Here is a 20,625-nt window from a genome sequence, read left to right on the forward strand (position 1 = left end):
AGACCCATAAAGATGAACATGGGATGTACTCACTCATATTCGGTTTCTAGCCATGATTAAAGGACATCGAGCCTATAAGTTTGGGATCCTTGAGAAGATAATAAGAAGAACCTCCACCTGACGATAGATGAAGAAAATGACAGAGCCCCACCTTGGAGCACCGGACTGAGCTCCCAAGGTCCTGATGAGGAGCAGAAGGAGAGAGAACATGAGAAAGAAAGTCAGGACTGTGAGGGAACCTCCAGCTGGCGACAGATGGGGAAGGTGACTGAGCCCCACATTGGAGCACTGGACTGAGCTCCCAAGGTCCCGATGAGGAGCAGAAGGAGCGAGAACATGAGGGAGAAAGTCAGGAACGAGAGGGGTGCGTTCACTCATGGAGACGGTGGGACAGAACTAATGGGAGATCACCAACTCCAGTTGGAATGGGACTGATGGATCATGCGACCAAACCCGTCTCTCTGAGTGTGGCCAACAGCGGGGGCTGACTGAGAAGCAAAGGACAATGGCTCTGGGCTCTGATTGTTCTTCATGGACGGGTTCTGTGGGAGCCTTCTCAGCTTGGTCGATCACCTTCCTGGACCTGGGGGGAGTTGGGAGGACCTTGGTCTTAGCATAGAGTGGGGAACCCTGATGGCTCCTTGGCCTTGAGAGGGAGGGAGGGGAGGTATGGGTGGAGGGGAGGGGAGGGAAGGGGGAGAAGGAGGGGAGAGAAAGGGGAGAAGGAGGGGAGGGAGGGGGGAGGAGGAGGGAAGGAGATGGAAATTTTTAAATATAAAAAAAAAAATAAACCATGAGAAAAAAAAAATAAATAAAAGTTGTAACAACAACAACAACAATCCACTGCTTGCCTAAGAGACAGCAGTATGTTAAACTCTTCATGTCCAACTGGATCTCCCAAACCAGGATGACAACTTATTACCTGGCAAGCCATTCCCCAGAGAGAGGCCCATGGGTGCTGGGGAGGTAGCATCTACATCTCCTTTTATGTATTGTCTAAGTGTGTGGTGTTTTACCTGCATGCATGCCTGTGCGCTATGTTTGTGCCTGGTGCTCATGGGGGCCAAAAGAGCGTGTCTGATCTCCAGGGACTGAAGTTTACAGAGTCCAGGTCCTCGACAAGAGCAGCCAGTGCTCTTAATGGCTGACCCATCTCTAGCCCTTTAATTACGTTTTTCAGGACAGAGTCTCACTCTGTAGCCCAAGATGGCTATGATAGCCTAGGCTGGCCCAGAACTCATGGCAGTCCTCTTGCCTCAATCTTGTGAGTGCTGGCATTACAGGTGTGAGTCACCATTCCTACCTTAGCTTCTTTTACAGCGATACAAAAAACATGATCTCCTCCAAAGATTCCAGCAGTCCTTTTAGAACTGAGATGGCAACTTCCCTTATGCAGGGCCCAGAGGCAACTTGCACTGGGGTATGCTAGCTAAAGAATTTATTTCATTAGTGCTGGGAACGGAACCCAAGCCCTTGCATATGCTAGGCAAAGCATCCTGCCACTGAGCTACGACCCCAGTTCAAAGTGAAATTCTGGGTAAACACCCCAACTCTGGTGCAGAGAGACCCAAAGGCAAGTGGGGAAAGTGCTTGTAACTTGCCCTATCCCTTATGGAATTCTCCTTTCTTTTGCTTAAGCCAAAAGCAGATTATGTGTCCTGTGGAGATGGCATATAATTGACTGGAAAGAGAAGTTCTTCATTTGAACCTCAGCCACAAGCTCTTGGCCCTCCTTCAGAGCATGGCTATCTCAGAAGACAGCTATTTTGTCAGGCCGGTGGGCTCACCCCACTTTACCACTCATTGATTTAAAGTGTGTTTCACATAGCCATATCTGCACAAATACACAATAAAGTTGTGCATGGCATGTGGGAGCCCTTGATGCAAGTGTGTTCTTCCTCACTCCCACGATTCAAGGAGGCAAAACTCAAGAATTCCCGTGCTGTCAAGTGTAACTGAAGATCTGACCCCTGAATTTTTAGTATAACTGTTCACTTGAGAATTCGGAGAACTTACAGTGCATCAAATAGGTGGAAGGCAGTGAGTTGAAGCAGAAATGCTTATTCAAATGCTCAACAGTCTCAGTTAACAGGGATATTGACGACATATGGTCAGTTATTGCTACTGTTGGGAATGTTAAACTTGGAAGATCCCAGCACACCTAATGACAACATTTTGAATCTATCTAAAATAAAAATGAAGGTGTTAGTAATTAAGATGCAGACTCTGCAACTTGGCCATACAAGTCATGTCTCCATCTTACACGCAGAACAGAAAAGATAACTGTTTGCTTCCACAAACAAAATAACTTTTGGGTGTTTATCAAACTAAAGAAGACTGACCTAACATTTTGTGACCATCTCTGCTTCTTTTTTCCTGAGACAGGGTTTCTCTGCATAGCCCTGGCTATCCTGGAACTAGCTTTGTAGACCAGGCTGGCCTTATAGAGATCTGCCTCCCTCTGCCTCCCAAGTGCTGGGATTAAAGGTGTGTGCTACCATACCTGGTTTGTCAATCTCTTCAAAACCCTAAAATCATGATTGGAAGTCATTACAGACTAATACACAGGGTCAAGTCAAACACTGAATATTAATTGCGTGTTATTTACACAAAGAAGGAGCCACTAAAACTCATCACTACCCAGGGAGGTAACCTAGTGAACAGAACTATAAGCATGTACTCACTAGAGAGAACACCATGAGTCCTTAAGGCAGCATTGGTTGAGTCTTCTCTGGTAAAGTGTCACATATTTCAATGACTAATAAGTGACTTTAAATAAATATTAAAACAGTACTTTGAAAAAGAAATGACTAATTTAAGGACTTGTGCAGTATGAATCTGCAATGGGATTTTAATTTGGGATCCAAAAGCATACATGAGAACATAATGGTACAAATTATAGCAGTCTTCCCTAGAATGGAAAGTAGAGTAGCAGCTACTTCTATTAATTAGTACTCTTTGGGCTTCTTTTTTAAAAACCTGTATTCAGAGTAGCTAATAGAAAATTCTGCTGTTTAAACAGCACATGGTCAGGTTGAGTTTTATTAATGTGAAATGATTTGACAATGTATGACTAACCTATGCATGCTCTGACTCGGTCACCATGTCCTTAGTGCTGGCTTGCTTACCTGGTAAGCTGCCTAAATCTGTGTCCAAAGCACTTGTGCCAAGCCACAGATCTCCAGATGCAGTGGGGAATCTGTTTTCTTTGTGGCTTACTTTGTTGGTTTTCCTAGGAAAGCATGAGCTAGCCTTACATGTCCAGGGACTCGTGCCAACAGAACAACCACATGATGTGAGAAACAGATTAACACACAACAAAGTTCAAACAGCAATGCTCTCACGGTGTGGAGAACTCAGACAGATGCAGGCACTTCTGCTTCAGGTTTTCCTATTTTCTAGAAACCCTCATGGTGCAGATTACTGAGTCCACTGCATGTGGTGTCTCAGAACCACCTTTTCAGAGTACTGATCTTCGTTTTACCAAATTGTCTTTCTCAACAGCACAGTGGAAATGTTTCTTTTAGCTCAGTGAATAGGTCTGCCGCCCTGGCAGAGCCTTCAATGAGAAAACATAGAGGGCAGTGTAGCTTTTCTCTTCATATGTCTGTCTCCCTTGCTCTAGGTCCTTATGTGAAAGAAACTCAACAGAGTGTACATATTCTATACCATTCTAAAGCTACCAGGCTACTGGGATTTTTTTAAAAGTAAGTACTTAAAACATTTTTTTTCCAAGAAAACCCGTGCTAAAAAGGCACTAGATAAAATGAATTTCTTCACTCTTGTATATAATAATTATACATTGTGTTAGATTCCAAGATTTAACAAGGTGTCACACATTTAGATAAAACATTATCCAGTCATCTACTTTTATGTAAAACTGAATTTCAAGACTGAGGAATGGCCTGCTGCAGTAACGGAGGCCAGCTGGATCATGGAGTGAAGACAGCTTCTGTCTTCTCAGGACCTGCTTGCTGATGACTCTTGCCATGACCACCTGAGGGAAGTCCTGGTCTTGGAGGGCTCACTGGCAGCAGCTGTGGGAGCTCAGTCGCCTGGAGACCTGAGTGAATGAGACGAAGGTGAAGTTCTCACAGTTGTCCAGCTTGACCTTTCTGGCTAAATTTGGGACAATTCCCCGGAGGGACCGCAGCCCCATCCTCTGCTCCTCATACCACACACTGCCCGTGTCTGTGGCCTCCTTCCTGGCTGTCAGATAGAAGGGAGACTTGGCCTCCATCTGGGTGGGTGGCCGGTGGATGTACATGTACTTGTAGAGCAGGCAGTAAGGGCACTGTTTGTGTCCCCTGGCATGCTCATGGTAGATTTTCCCATGGCATACTCTAGCAGAAGCACTCCGGCTCTCTCGCTTAACACTGTCTGTCCGGGCAAAGTAAGGCTGGTTTTGTGGGTCTTTGAGCAACTCAATGTCACCATACATCAGGTCTGCGTGCTCCTGCAGCGTCCGCATATTCAGATATTGGCTGTTGTACTTGACCACTGTGGACAGGAGAGTAATGGGGCTGTCATCCCCTAGACACCCTGCCTGCCACATCTCCTCCTCATCAGAAAGGGAGAAGTAGACGATATTGCGAGAACGGGCACCCGACATCCCTGCCTTACTCAGAACCCACAGCTTCTCCTTGAGTTTCTTGGTGGAAGAACTGAAGGTGCTGCTGGTGATGGAAAAGCCCACACCTGCATTCTTCAGGATGCGGTCCAGGCCACGGCGAATGGCATGAAGTGAGGTAGCCAGGAAGTCTGAGCCATCACTCTTCTTGACAGTGACATAAAAGTTTTCAAGCAGCTCATTCAACTTCACTGCAGGGATCTCAAATGAGACAAACACTGAGGTTATACATTTGAGGACACTCAGACAGCTAACCCCTCTTTCCCCCAGTCCTCACTAGGGGCTGTGCTAGGGAGAGAACAGTTTCCTGACCTCTAGAGGATTGAACCTTTCACACGATGTAGGAGAAAAGCAGTGAGTTTCAAACTGGATGATCTAAGTTTCATAGTCGGTTTCCTCTAATTTCTTTAAAACTCAGCATTTCATGATCTGCAAAACAGGGCACACTGGTAGCCACCTTCTCGTAGCCCCTAAGTAATGCTTACAGGAGATATGGACCGTGAGTTTCCAGGAGTATGTAAGCAGCAGTGTGCACACAGCCCCTTAAAGATGTGTCTATAAATGCCTACAGATTGCTACTATGACTGGCCTTTGTAATGTCGGCTAGACCTTTCTGGATGGTCCTTTCTTCTTTTTGTTTGCAAACCACTTCTTCTCCTTTAATGAAGCTCAGCCACCCTTTCTAAGGGACTCCATAGCTTAACCATGGAATTAGTCCAGCATTAATGTCCTCAATACCTGTCCATACTGTTTGGAACCTATTCCTGAGCAGGGACTTCTGAGGAGGAGAACCAACACATCCAACTTACGTAAAAAAGTTAATGGTCTGTGATTTTTCAATTAATAAACACTAGATTTTTCAATATCAGTCTTATGAGTTTGGCTTATAAGAAATCTTTGCAGGCAAATGGATGAAGCTAGAAAATATCATATTGAGTGAGGTAACCCAGACCCAGAAATACAATTATATGTACCCACTCATAAGTGGTTTTTATACAGAAAGCAAAGAAAACCAGCCTATAAATCACAATCCCAGAGAACCTAGACAACAATGAAGACCCTAAGAGAGACATACATGGATCAATCTACATGGGAAGTAGAAAAGACAAAATCTCCTGAGTGTATTGGGAGCATGGAGAGGGTTGAAGGGGAGGGGAGAAGCAGGGAGGGGAGCAGAGAAAAATGAATAGCTCAATAAAATCAATGAAAAATAACAAAGAAATCTTTGTGGTCAAGATGAAGATGTAAAGAGCAAGAAGCCTTGAGTCAGGCTACAATACACATGATTTGGACAAAATAGAAATTCCAGTAGAAATGCTGGAGTGGAAACCATGCAGTTAACACTCATTGTGCTAATAGCCAGGAGTTAAAGAGAAAAGACAAGACGAGCCATATATTAAAAAAATGAGCCAAACGAGGGGCTGGGAGATAATGTCAACAGGTGAAGAGTCCTTGCTGCTCCTGCAGAGAAGCAGACTTCAGTTCCTAGCACAGATGTCAGTCCTAGCACACCTGTAACTCCAGCTCCAGCAGCGAATGCTGTCTGCTGGCCTTCCTGATCACTCACATGTCCACACATACACAGAAATAAAAATGAAAATTTTTAAAAAATGATATCCCCGAAGAATCTGATTTAAAAACAAAAATTGACTAAACTATGATTTATAAAACTATATCTCATTAAATATACTCCAATAACAAAAACTAGAATGATTTGTTAGAAAATTTTATTCTTAGTGAGCAAACGTATATACCCCAAAAGCTAGAAAAGTAATTCATAAATAGTAAAATGAGCCAATACAAACAAAAATAAAAATTAATGAAGGAAGAAGGGGAAAACTGGAGTTGGTAAACATCAACCTCTGAGAAAACCTATCAAGATGATAAAGTCCAGTCCGAGAGCTGCTTGGCCTGCAAGGGGACCTGAAAATCTGCAGGAGGATCCATCGTTCTTTGGGGTGAGTGAGGAGTGAGTGCCCGAACCGCGGCAGCTGCCCGGAGAGGGACCACCGACTCTCCACAACCCCCCCTGCCACCAGCACACTTCCTGCTCTTCCTGCAGGGGTTATTCTCCCCGGATACCGCCTCTCTCTCCCTGTCCCTTCCCAGCTTGCACCCAGAATCCTCCCCCCCTCCCCCTTCCTCATCCTCCCGTCTTTGGGGCCACAAAATCCCACAGCTCAGCCTGTTTGGGCTCTGGGGACCTGGAATTGAGTGCACCCAGGCCGGTGGGAGGTCCCCTCCTTCATTTGACTGCCCGGAGCAAGGTAGGCCTTTGTCTGAGAGCTGCTTGGCCTGCAAGGGGACCTGAAAGTCTGCAGGAGGATCCATCGTTCTTTGGGGTGAGTGAGGAGTGAGTGCCCGAACCGCGGCAGCTGCCCGGTGAGGGACCACCGACTCTCCACAACTCCCCCTGCCACCAGCACACTTCCTGCTCTTCCTGCAGGGGTTATTCTCCCCGGATACTGCCTCTCTCTTCCTGTCCCTTCCCAGCTCGCACCCAGAATCCTCCCCCCCTCCCCCTGCCTCATCCTCCCGTCTTTGGGGCCACAAAATCCCACAGCTCAGCCTGTTTGGGCTCTGGGGACCTGGAATTGAGTGCACCCAGGCCGGTGGGAGGTCCCCTCCTTCATTTGACTGCCCGGAGCAAGGTAGGCCTTTGTCTGAGAGCTGCTTGGCCTGCAAGGGGACCTGAAAATCTGCAGGAGGATCCATCGTTCTTTGGGGTGAGTGAGGAGTGAGTGCCCGAACCGCGGCAGCTGCCCGGAGAGGGACCACCGACTCTCCACAACCCCCCCTGCCACCAGCACACTTCCTGCTCTTCCTGCAGGGGTTATTCTCCCCGGATACTGCCTCTCTCTCCCTGTCCCTTCCCAGCTTGCACCCAGAATCCTCCCCCCCTCCCCCTTCCTCATCCTCCCATCTTTGGGGCCACAAAATCCCACAGCTCAGCCTGTTTGGGCTCTGGGGACCTGGAATTGAGTGCTCCCAGGCCGGTGGGAGGTCCCCTCCTTCATTTGACTGCCCGGAGCAAGGTAGGCCTTTGTCCGAGAGCTGCTTGGCCTGCAAGGGGACCTGAAAATCTGCAGGAGGATCCATCGTTCTTTGGGGTGAGTGAGGAGTGAGTGCCCGAACCGCGGCAGCTGCCCGGAGAGGGACCACCGACTCTCCACAACCCCCCCTGCCACCAGCACACTTCCTGCTCTTCCTGCAGGGGTTATTCTCCCCGGATACTGCCTCTCTCTCCCTGTCCCTTCCCAGCTTGCACCCAGAATCCTCCCCCCCTCCCCCTTCCTCATCCTCCCGTCTTTGGGGCCACAAAATCCCACAGCTCAGCCTGTTTGGGCTCTGGGGACCTGGAATTGAGTGCTCCCAGGCCGGTGGGAGGTCCCCTCCTTCATTTGACTGCCCGGAGCAAGGTAGGCCTTTGTCCGAGAGCTGCTTGGCCTGCAAGGGGACCTCACAGTCTGCAGAAGGATCCATCATTCTTTGGGGAAGAGATGGGCAGGCGCCAATGCAGGAGCTCCTCCAACAACATGAAAGGCAACATGATATCACCACAAGCCAGACATCCCGAAACAACAAGAATTGAACACCCTACCCCAGAAGATATAGAAGAAACCGACATTAAACAGTACTTTATAAAAATAATAGAGGACCTTAAACAGGAGGTAAAAAACTGCCATAAAGAAATGGAGATGACAAACAAAAAGGTAGACGAAATAAATAAATCTCTCAAAGATACCCAAGAAAAACAAGAAAAACAAGAAAAAGCAATCAAACAGGTAAGGGAAACAGTACAAGACCTGATAAATGAAATGGAGGTATTGAAGAAAACACAATCTGAGGGACGACTGGAAATGGAAACTCTGAGTAAACGAACAGAAACTTCAGAGACAAGTATTTCCAACCGAATACAAGAGATGGAAGAAAGAATCTCGGACTCTGAAGATACTATAGAAGAAATAAACTCACAGATTAAAGAACTAAACAAATCTAACAAATTCTTAACACAAAACATTCAGGAAATCTGGGACACCATGAAAAGACCAAACCTAAGAATAATTGGGGTAGAAGAAGGAGAAGAATTACAACTCAAAGGCCCAGAAAACATATTCAACAAAATTATAGAAGAAAACTTCCCCAACCTAAAGAAGGATGTTCCTATGAAGGTACAAGAAGCCTACAGAACACCAAATAGACTGGACCAAAAGAAAGCATCCCCACGCCATATAATAATCAAAACACAAAACATACAGAATAAAGAACAGATATTAAGAGCTGCAAAGGAAAAAGGTCAAGTAACATATAAAGGGAAACCTATCAGAATTACACCTGATTTCTCAATGGAAACCATGAAAGCCAGAAGAGCTTGGATAGATGTGCTACAGACACTTAGGGAACATGGATGCAAGCCTAGACTATTATACCCAGCAAAGCTTGCATTCACCATTGATGGAGAAAACAAGATATTCCAGGACAAAAACAGATTTAAACAATACGCAGCCACAAATCCAGCCTTGCAGAAAGTAATAGAAGGAAAATCACAAACCAAGGAGTCCAACAACGCCGACAATAACTCAGGCATCTAGCGACCCTTCACCAGCACAACTAGAAGAAGGGAAACACACAAACTCTACTACTAAAAATGACTGAAGTTAACAACCACTGGTCATTAATATCACTTAATATCAATGGACTCAATTCACCTATAAAAAGGCACAGGCTAAGAGACTGGATACGAAAACAGAATCCAACATTTTGCTGATTACAAGAAACACACCTCAACCACAAAGACAGGCACCTACTCAGAGTAAAGGGTTGGGAAAAGGTTTATCAAGCAAATGGCCCTAAGAAACAAGCGGGTGTGGCCATACTAATTTCCAACAAAGTTGACTTCAAACTAAAATCAATCAGAAGAGATGGAAAGGGACACTTTATACTCATAACAGGAAAAATCCTTCAGAATGAAGTCTCAATCCTGAATATCTATGCCCCTAATATAAAAGCTCCCACTTATGTAAAAGAAACACTTCTAGAACTCAAGGCAGCCATCAAACCACACACACTAATAGTTGGAGACTTCAACACTCCTCTCTCACCAATGGACAGGTCAATCAGACAGAAACCTAACAGAGAATTGAAAGACTTAATGGAGGTAATGAACCAAATGGACTTAACAGACATCTATAGAACATTCCACCCAAATAGGAAAGAATATACCTTCTTCTCTGCGGCTCATGGAACCTTTTCGAAAATTGACCATATACTTGGTAACAAAGCAAACTTCCACAGTTACAAAAAAATATTAGTAACCACCTGTGTCTTATCGGATCACCATGGATTAAAATTAGAATTCAACAACAATGCTACCCCCAGAAGGCCCACAAACTCATGGAAACTGAACAGTCAACTACTGACCCACACCTGGGTCAAGGAAGAAATAAAGAAAGAAATTAAAGTCTTTCTTGAATTTAATGAAAACAAAGACACAACATACTCAAACCTATGGGACACAATGAAAGCAGTGCTAAGAGGAAAGTTCATAGCACTAAGTGCCCACTTAAAGAAAACGGAGAAAGCAATCATTGGTGACTTAACAGCACACCTGAAAGCTCTGGAAAAAAAAGAAGCAGACTCACCTAGGAGAAGTAGAAGACTGGAAATAATCAAACTGAGGGCAGAAATCAACAAAATAGAAACACAGAAAACAATCCAAAGAATCAATGAAACAAGAAGCTGGTTCTTGGAGAAAATCAACAAGATTGACAAACCCTTAGCCAATCTAATCAAACGGCAGAGGGAGAACACGCAAATTAACAAGATCAGAAATGAAAAGGGGGACATAACCACAGACACAGAGGAAATTCAGAAAATCATTAGATCTTACTACAAAAGCCTGTATGCCACAAAATTGGAAAATGTAAAAGAAATGGACAGTTTTTTAGATAAATACCATATACCAAAGTTAAACCAGGACCAGGTAAATGCTCTAAATCGTCCTGTTAGTCGCGAAGAATTAGAAACTGTTATCAGAAACCTCCCTACCAAAAAGAGCCCAGGACCAGATGGTTTCAATGCGGAATTCTACCAGAACTTCCAAGAAGACCTAATACCTATACTCCTTAAGGTATTTCATAATATAGAAACACAAGAGTCACTGCCAAATTCCTTCTATGAAGCTACAGTTACCCTGATACCTAAACCACACAAAGACTCAACCAAGAAAGAGAATTACAGGCCAATCTCACTCATGAACATGGATGCAAAAATTCTCAATAAAATACTGGCAAACCGAATCCAAGAACACATTAGAAAAATTATCCATTACGATCAAGTAGGCTTCATCCCAGAGATGCAGGGCTGGTTCAACATACGAAAATCTATTAATGTAATCCATCATATAAACAAACTGAAGGAAAAAAACCATATGGTCATCTCATTAGATGCTGAAAAAGCATTTGACAAAATTCAGCACCCTTTTATGATAAAGGTCTTGGAGAGATTAGGGATACAAGGGTCATTCCTAAATATAATAAAAGCTATTTACAGCAAACCGACAGCTAACATCAAATTAAACGGAGAGAAACTCAAGGCTATCCCACTAAATTCAGGAACACGACAAGGCTGTCCACTCTCTCCTTATCTCTTCAATATAGTGCTTGAAGTTCTAGCAATAGCAATAAGACAACATAAGGGAATCAAGGGGATCCAATTTGGAAAGGAAGAAGTTAAACTTTCATTATTTGCAGATGATATGATAGTATACATAAGCGACCCCAAAAACTCCACCAAAGAACTCCTACAGCTGATAAACTCCTTCAGTAACGTGGCAGGATACAAGATCAACTCCAAAAAATCAGTCGCCCTCCTATACACAAAGGATAAGGAAGCAGAGAGGGAAATCAGAGAAGTATCACCTTTCACAATAGCCACAAATAGCATAAGATATCTGGGAATATCGCTAACCAAGGAAGTGAAGGATTTATATGACAAGAACTTTAAGTCTTTGAAGAAAGAAATTGAAGAGGATACCAGAAAATGGAAGGATCTCCCCTGCTCGTGGATTGGGAGGATCAACATAGTAAAAATGGCAATTCTACCAAAAGCAATCTATAGATTCAATGCAATCCCAATCAAGGTCCCATTAAAATTCTTCACAGAGATTGAGAAGACAATAATCAACTTTATATGGAAAAACAAGAAACCCAGGATAGCCAAAAAAATCTTATACAATAAAGGTACTTCTGGAGGCATTACCATCCCTGACTTCAAACTCTATTACAGAGCTACAGTATTGAAAACGGCTTGGTATTGGCATAAGAACAGAGAAGTTGACCAATGGAATCGTATAGAAGACCCGGATCTTAAACCACAAACCTATGAACACCTGATTTTTTAATAAAGGAGCCAAAAGTACACAACGGAAAAAAGAGGGCATCTTCAACAAATGGTGCTGGCATAACTGGATGTCAACCTGTAGAAGAATGAAAGTAGATCCATATCTATCACCATGCACAAAACTCAAGTCCAAATGGATTAAAGACCTCAATATTAATTTGAACACATTGAGATTGATAGAGGAGAAAGTGGGAAGTACTCTACAACAAATGGGCACAGGGAACCGTTTCCTATGCATAACCCCAGCTGCACAGACTTTAAGGGCAACATTGAATAAATGGGACCTCCTGAAGTTGAGCAGCTTCTGTAAAGCAAAGGACATTGTCACTAAGACACAAAGGCAGCCTACTGACTGGGAAAAGATCTTCACCAACCCTGCAACTGACAAAGGTCTGATCTCTAAAATATATAAGGAACTCAAGAGACTAGACGGTAAAATGCCAATTAACCCAATTAAAAAATGGGGCGATGAACTGAACAGAGAATTCTCAACAGAAGAAGTTCGAATGGCCAAAAGACACTTAAGGTCATGCTCAACCTCCCTAGCTATCAGGGAAATGCAAATCAAAACAACTTTGAGATATCATCTCACACCTGTCAGATTGGCTAAAATCCAAAACACCAATAATAACCTTTGCTGGAGAGGTTGTGGGGTAAGGGGCACACTCATCCATTGCTGGTGGGAATGCAAACTTGTGCAACCACTTTGGAAAGCAGTGTGGCGGTTTCTCAGGAAATTCGGGATCAACCTACCCCAGGACCCAGCAATTCCACTATTGGGAATCTACCCAAGAGATGCCCAATCATACAACAAAAGCATATGCTCATCTATGTTCATAGCAGCATTATTTGTAATAGCCAGATCCTGGAGACAGCCTAGATGCCCTTCAGTGGAAGAATGGATGAAGAAACTGTGGAATATATACATGCTAGAATACTACTCAGCGGTAAAAAACAATGACATCTTGAATTTTGCAGGCAAATGGATGGAAATAGAAAACACTATTCTGAGTGAGGTAACCCAGACCCATAAAGATGAACATGGGATGTACTCACTCATATTCGGTTTCTAGCCATGATTATAGGACATCGAGCCTATAAGTTTGGGATCCTTGAGAAGATAATAAGAAGGTGAACTCCCAAAAAAGATATAGTAATCCTCCTGGATATTGGAAGTAGACACGATCGCCAGGCAAAATTGGGAACTTGAGGGTTGGGCAAGACTGGGCCAAGGGAAGATGGGGAGAGAAAAGTGTGAAGGGGAGAGCGGGGGGAGCTCGGAGGAATGGGGTGCTTGGGATATAGGAAGGGTGGATATGAGAGCAGGGAAGCATATATCTGAATTTAAGGAGCTACCTGAGGGTTGTCAAGAGACTTGACCCTAGAGGGGTTCCCAGGTTTCCAGGGAGACGCCCCCAGTTAGTTCCTTGGGCAGCTGAGGAGAGGGAGCCTGAAAAGGCCAGTTCCTATAGCCATACTGATGAATTTCTTGCATATCACCGTAGAACCTCCACCTGACGATAGATGAAGAAAATGACAGAGCCCCACCTTGGAGCACCGGACTGAGCTCCCAAGGTCCTGATGAGGAGCAGAAGGAGAGAGAACATGAGAAAGAAAGTCAGGACCGTGAGGGAACCTCCAGCTGGCGACAGATGGGGAAGGTGACTGAGCCCCACATTGGAGCACTGGACTGAGCTCCCAAGGTCCCGATGAGGAGCAGAAGGAGCGAGAACATGAGGGAGAAAGTCAGGAACGAGAGGGGTGCGTTCACTCATGGAGACGGTGGGACAGAACTAATGGGAGATCACCAACTCCAGTTGGAATGGGACTGATGGATCATGCGACCAAACCCGTCTCTCTGAGTGTGGCCAACAGCGGGGGCTGACTGAGAAGCAAAGGACAATGGCTCTGGGCTCTGATTCTTCTTCATGGACGGGCTCTGTGGGAGCCTTCTCAGCTTGGTCGATCACCTTCCTGGACCTGGGGGGAGTTGGGAGGACCTTGGTCTTAGCATAGAGTGGGGAACCCTGATGGCTCCTTGGCCTTGAGAGGGAGGGAGGGGAGGTATGGGTGGAGGGGAGGGGAGGGAAGGGGGAGAAGGAGGGGAGAGAAAGGGGAGAAGGAGGGGGGGGGGGGGGGGGAGGAGGAGGGAAGGAGATGGTAATTTTTAAATATAAAAAAAAATAAACCATGAGGAAAAAAAAAAAAAAAAAAAAAAAAAAAAAAAGATGATAAATGATAAAGTCCAGTCAGGACTGAGAGGAAGGAAAAGGCAGAGAAGTGGACTTAGGCAAACTAGGACTAAGAAGGCAACAGAAAACGAGAGTGAAGAACATGGAAGAATACTGCATGCTCTGTGTACATTAACATGAAAATTATATAATATGGATTTTATTTTGAAGTTTTTGTTTAGTGTGCATGGATGCATGTGCACGTGTATGTCTGTTTGTGTGTGTGTAGGGGTTCATGAATGCGTGTGTGCACATGCACACTGCTGGTATGTGGGCATGTAAGCCACTACAGGTGTGTGGTTTTACTCTATCTACTGTAGTGCTGGGAATAAAATCAAACACCTCCTTCATGCTGGGCAAGTGTTTGACCAATGACTTACCAATTCTTTTGGATTTAAACAGTTTAACAATATGGAAGAAAGCCATAAAGGCTCTTCATTCTTATCTGACTCACATCTATATAGTATAACAAAAACCAAGACATATAAAGTAACCCTAAACAAGGCAACTTTCATGCTGTATGTAACCATGTTGCATAAGATGTATTCAGATTAGTAAGATGTCAAGAAAGCAATGGCTGGGCTGGGGAGATGGCTCAGCAGATGGAAGTGCTCATCCCACAAGCCTGACGACCTGGTTCCAGTCAGAACTCATGTATGTGGCAGCATGGATCTGTAAAGCTAGCACTCTTAGAGTGAGATGCAGGCAGAGGCAGAAGAACTCACTGGAAGTACTCAGGCCACCCACCCTGGGGTACTTAGCCCACAGAGCAACAAAGAGATCTGACTTTCACAGTTGCTCTTTAACCATCACAGGTCCATCATGGCACATGTCTGTGCTCACATACACAAAGACAATCACAGTAAACAAAAACAAAGAGACAAAGGTTCTGATGTGCACAAGTTCCAGGTAACGTGGTACCTTGTATGATATCATAGTCAAGACGACAGGGCAGTCACCCTGCATCGCCAGTGAGGTTACTACAGCATAAGGGTGATCCAGTGTCAGTGAGCATTTTATGCATGGCCATTGACATGACAGGGAGAAAAATACAAATATCGAACAATTATTTTAAAGATGTGGCATCTACTTTAAAATTTTCAGAATTGAATTGAAACTGAAATTGCAAGAAATGAATCGACTTAATAAAAATAAAAGTATTCTACAGGCAAGAACTGTAAAAATATACCTACAATGAAAACTAGGTTCTTCCCTAGAAAGTGAGAAGGAGGATAGCATACTGAATTAAAAAATAAAAAAGGAAGAAAGGAAGGAGCATAAAAGGACAAAATATCTGCACACAGACTCTAGACTGACAGCCCGGGAACCTGTATGGGACAGAACTAGGGCCCCTGAATGCGGTTGACAGTTATGTGGCTTGATCTGTGGGGGTAGAGGCCTGGCAAGGAACCAGGACCTATCCCAGGTGTATGAACTGGCTTTCTGGGGCACATTCCCTATGGTGGGATACCTTGCTCAGCAGTAATACAGCAGGAGGGGTTTGCTCCTGCCTCAACTTTGTATGCCATACTTTTTTGACTCCCCAAGGAATGCCTTACCCCCTCTGAGGAGCGGATAGCAGTATGTGAAGGGGGAGGTGGTGGAAACAAGGGAAGGGGAGGGAGGGAGTTGGTATATAAAATAAAAAAAATTAAAATAAAAAGGACAAAATATCATTTTTTGATAATCTGTTAGTGCAAAAGATTAGGGTAGTTATGTATAAATCATAAGACTAGCTTTCTTATTTATCAACAAAAATGTTAAAAAAAGCTGGGCGGTGGTGGCGCACCCTTATTCCCAGCACTCCGAAGGTAGAGGCAGGGGGATCTCTGAGTTCAAAACCAGCCTGGTCTACAGAGTGAGTTCCAAGATAGCAAGGGATACCCAGGGAAACCCTGTCTGGAAAAACAAACAAACAAAGCTAAAACAATTAGTTGGGATTTCTTTGGTTGTAGGGGGGAAAAAAAAGTCAAACCTGAGCAAACCTAGACTTTTTTTTATTTGGTTTTGTTTTGTTTCTTCTTGTTTTGTTTCTGAGTTTTTCAAGACAGGGTTTGTCTGTAGCTTTGGAGCCTGTCCTGGAACTTTCTCTGTAGATCAGGCTGGCTTCGAACTCACAGAGATCCACCTGTCTCTGTTACTCAAGTGCTGGGATTAAAGGCATGTGCCATCACCACTGGGCTGCAAACTGAGACCTTAAAGAGGGATTCAGAATTAAGAAACTCCAATGCATTAGATATTCTCTTCCCAGCCCCAATCTCTCTGGCATGGGAAATTAAAACCACATGAAATTCCAGGATGACTAGAATTAAGAAAAAGAAGAGAAATGATAACAAATGGGAGTTGGGATGTTAGGAAATCAGAATGCTCATACACCTTGATGGAAACGTAAAATGATGCAATTGCTCTGGAGACAGACTGTCAGCCCCCCAGGTCTAAGTCACATGCCCAACAGGACTGACAGCATTTGCCTGTACTAAATCTATATAGATATAGAGATTTTTTTTACTGTAGCATTTTTCATAATGGTCAAACTGAGGGGAACCATCAGTAGGTAAGTGGATAAACAAAATGAGGATGTGTGTGTGGGTGTGTGTATACACATACATACACTATATGGAATTTTCTTCAGCAATAAAAAGAAATGGGCCTTGAAATCCTATGTCAAACAAAGCTCACTTATTCCACTTCTACGCACACAAAAGGACAAGTAACCCAGAGCTAAAGGACAGGTAATTCTGCTAATGTGAAGAAAGTAAGTTCATAGAGCAGATGGCAGGGTAAAAGTTACCGGAGCCAGGGGAAAAGAGGAAATTGGGGAACTATATTTTGTAATGAGTACACAGTTTCTATTTGGATGGATGAAAGAATTCTGGGAATGAATAATGGTGATGGTTTGCAGAATTCTGTGACTACAGTAAACATTACTGAGCTGTACACTTAAAAACTGACCATGTGGTCAGTATGTCCATGGGTGCACGTATATCTGGTATTGGAGTTAATGCCAGCTAAACAGGAGAGAAATGAGCCCATTCAATTGCCCATGGCTGCTGAGGGCATGGACCCTAGAGGAGAGCCTACTTCTGTCACTTTCCAAAACCAGGATGATTTCTATTGCACTCTAAGCATTTATCCTCACAGCCACAGTGAAGTGTGTCTCTCACCAACAAAGCTTCTCTTTCCAGTAGATGAAGATCACAGAAATCTACAGTCAACATCTGAGAACTGGCTATGGAGTCCCCAATTCCAGTGACACATCTGTTAATTAGCTTCTACCTCCTAGGCTCAGGGAGCATCATGGAAGGAGAAGAGAGAGTCTCAGAGCTGGAGGGCCATGATGTCTGTTGTGAGTCAGTGTCTTCTATCCATGTACCCAGGAAATCTCAACTCCATGGTCACGCAAACAAGACCTGCACAGTGAGACCAGCTGACATGCCCGTGTAGATGGTGGAAATCCTACAAGGTCCCATGACGAGATGCTGAGCTACAGGCTAATGGCTACTGAGCTCTGTGTCTGTGTGGTGCTCCTGATCCTTAGGTTAAGTTGCTGACTTGACACATTTATCAGCACATGGGCTGTCATTATCTAATCTGGCAGAACCTGGTTGGTGCTGGAGGCCCAGCCCTGAACAAGTGCAGCTCTTGCCTTCATCTGAGACAACGGCCTGCAATCCACAATCCACGGCTGCGCTGGAAAGTACCAGTGTTGGCTACCCTCTATTCTCAATTGTATTAAGAGACTCCAGGGCACTAAAGTCATTCTAGAGAGGACTTTATAGGCAGCAGGAATCATGGGCTGGTAACCTAGACTGAATGCAAAGCGGGGAAGGAGGGCCAGGGATGTAGCTCTATGGGTCCATTGCTTGCCTAGATGCAGAAGCCCTAGGTTCTATCGCCAGTACCACATAAACCTGAAGTGGCAGCACATGCCTGTGATGTCAGCACTCAGGAGGTGAAGGCAGGAGGCTCGAAAATAGAAAACAAAAGGGGGAGCGGGGCTTCTTCTCGGCTCTCTGACTTGCTCATATGAAAACAAGACACTTCACCCCAGCAGACATTCATTCCCCACCATGACAGGGCTTCAGCTCAAACTGTCAACCAGAATAAACTGCTTCCTCCATCAAGTGGCTTCTTGTGAGGTATTCAGTTAGGGCAATCAGAAACACAACTAACAGAACTGTGATACAAATGCAAGGGTCGTGGGACCCAGGTGATGGTGACTGAGTTCAGGAAAGGCAGAGACAGATCTTGAACTTATTCTGTGAGACCACTGAGAAAGGTTCCAAATACACCCTCAGAAGAGGCATTTTAAGCCGAGGAAGTAGCATGTAGAAAAGGCTTAGAAGTGTGGAGTGGTCTTGTGGTTTCGGAGAAGGTGGCCAACGCTGCGGCAAACAGAGATAAAGGCAAGATGAGGCTACATAAACGGGAGTATGCCAGTTACCTTCCAGTGTATAAGAAACAACCTAAAGCTTAGTGGGCATGGCCAAATTGTTTATGAGTCAGCATCTGGAATAAACTCAGATGTGTTTTCTCCTAGGGTAACTCGTGGATGCAGTCATTTGGATATCAGGGACAGAGTTTGCTCATATGTGTAGATTTATCTGGGCTTCCTCACATGGAATTTACATTGGTCAAAATATGTCACATGGGTAGCTTTAAGTCCAGCGCCGGGAAAGCTAATTCCACCTCTTGGACAGGAGCAGCAAGGACACTGATAAGAGGTGCGCACACAGGAAAGAAGTGCAGCCTGCGAGGCCAACCAGCTGGAACTGATCTCAAGGGCAATGGAAGCTACCTTGTTTGTTTTGAATCCTTCTAGGAATTTGTTCACCTTATCTATGGTCCCTTTTGGGGACACAGTTGTTCAGAGTCCCTTTTCGTTTTTTATAATGTTGGTAGTAATATTCCCCTTTATTACTGCTTTCAGCATTTTAAATTCTTTTATGTTCTCTGACCGTAATCTCTCTTCTTTTCTTCTTTAAAAAAAAAATCCAGACAGTGTCTCACTGTACCGAAGCTGCCCTGGAGCTTTCGGCCTCTGCTCCGCCTCCACAGTGCTGGCAGTGAGGCATGGACCACCCAGCTGGATCCCCTTTGACATGTTGCCATAACCTCGCTATCTGCATATTCAAAAAGTCTTCTCATCTTGCTTACAATTTATTATTTTGTCATCTGAGTCTTAAAACTTTTTTTAAAATTCATTTTAATTTTTTTTTTGGGGGGGGCAGCGTTTTTTTAAAGTAGACCTGGGTAGACTGGAACTCACCTCTGTGGCCAAGCTGAACTTGAGCCTGCCTTGATCCTTCTGCCTCCGTCTTCCAAGTGCTGAAACTGCATCTGTGCCACCAGGTCCAATCAGATCAGCTTTTAAACTTATTTCAACATTACATTTATTTGATTTATAGCTTTTATATTCATATTTAATTTCATAACATAAGCTTTTTAGAGTTAACCTATATTTTCTTTACAAATACTGCTTTTGCTGCATTTTTACTCCATATTTTACTTTAAATTAATATACTTTTTATTATTTAAATCTGGGGTGGTAGTTGACATAAGGTTTGTCTGTGTTCTCCTAGCTGCTCTGGAACTCACTCTATAGAGCAGGCTGGCCTCAAACTCAGGCATCCACCATTCTTTGCCTCCTGAGTGCTGGGATCAAAGGTGTGCACCAGCACCATCTGCTTTATTATTTAACTTACTGAAAGAAATTTTGGGAGCAGGCCCAGAAGTAACCCATTATTAAGTGAAAATTTAAGTTCCAAGAATGAGCACTATGAGTTATGGGTCAGCAAAGTCACAAATGTCTCAGAGCAGCACAGGCTATTGCCACCATTCCCGGCTGCCTGTTAGAATGTGGTGAGACCAGATAGCTGAAGACATCATAGAGCTGGCAGATATAGAGAAATAAGTTTAAAACTGACTGGGAAACCCCTTTCCTGTTGGCTGGCTCACATATTTCCAAAGGTCCGAACTGCAAGGGAGAGAAAAGACATCAATGGTCTTACTTATACATAATACATATACATAATACTCTAATAATAAAAATTATTATTTTTTAAAAGAGATTTGGTGAGTAGATTAAAGAATTAAATCTTTCCAGACTTGAATTCTTTTTCATATGTAGAACAGAGAAATAGCCCTCACAGTTCAGAGTTGGCTGAAAATGAAGGGTGATACTTAAATGATTTATATTCTTTCTCAATAAGCCTGTGGGGTGAACTCAGAAAACACTGTGAGACACAAGATACCACACTTAGCTCTCAACATCCTAGGGCACAGGCTCACTCAGAACATAAGCCGTGTACCTGAGAGATTCAATCAAACTATTTACATACCTTGAATTGATTCTTTTTTTCT

The 20,625-nt window shown here is 44.0% G+C and overlaps 1 protein-coding gene across 4 annotated transcripts in view; it reads right to left on the reverse strand.

The window, feature by feature from the left end:
• The window catches only part of Kiaa1958 (KIAA1958 ortholog), a 183,403-nt gene that overhangs the window by 4,231 nt on the left and 158,547 nt on the right, over positions 1–20,625 (reverse strand). For 2 of the 4 annotated variants that reach the window (XM_038335073.1, XM_038335076.1), the window contains one exon: positions 827–4,831. In XM_038335073.1, coding sequence (XP_038191001.1) covers positions 4,025–4,831 — 807 coding nt within the window. In that variant the 3' untranslated portion in view covers positions 827–4,024. Of the gene's footprint in view, positions 1–826; positions 4,832–20,625 lie in introns of those variants that run through there. The other 2 variants (XM_038335074.1, XR_005285933.1) reach the window with 2 other exon arrangements.

The sequence above is a fragment of the Arvicola amphibius genome, chromosome 6 (genome assembly GCF_903992535.2).
Source record: "Arvicola amphibius chromosome 6, mArvAmp1.2, whole genome shotgun sequence".
NCBI lineage: Eukaryota > Metazoa > Chordata > Mammalia > Rodentia > Cricetidae > Arvicola > Arvicola amphibius.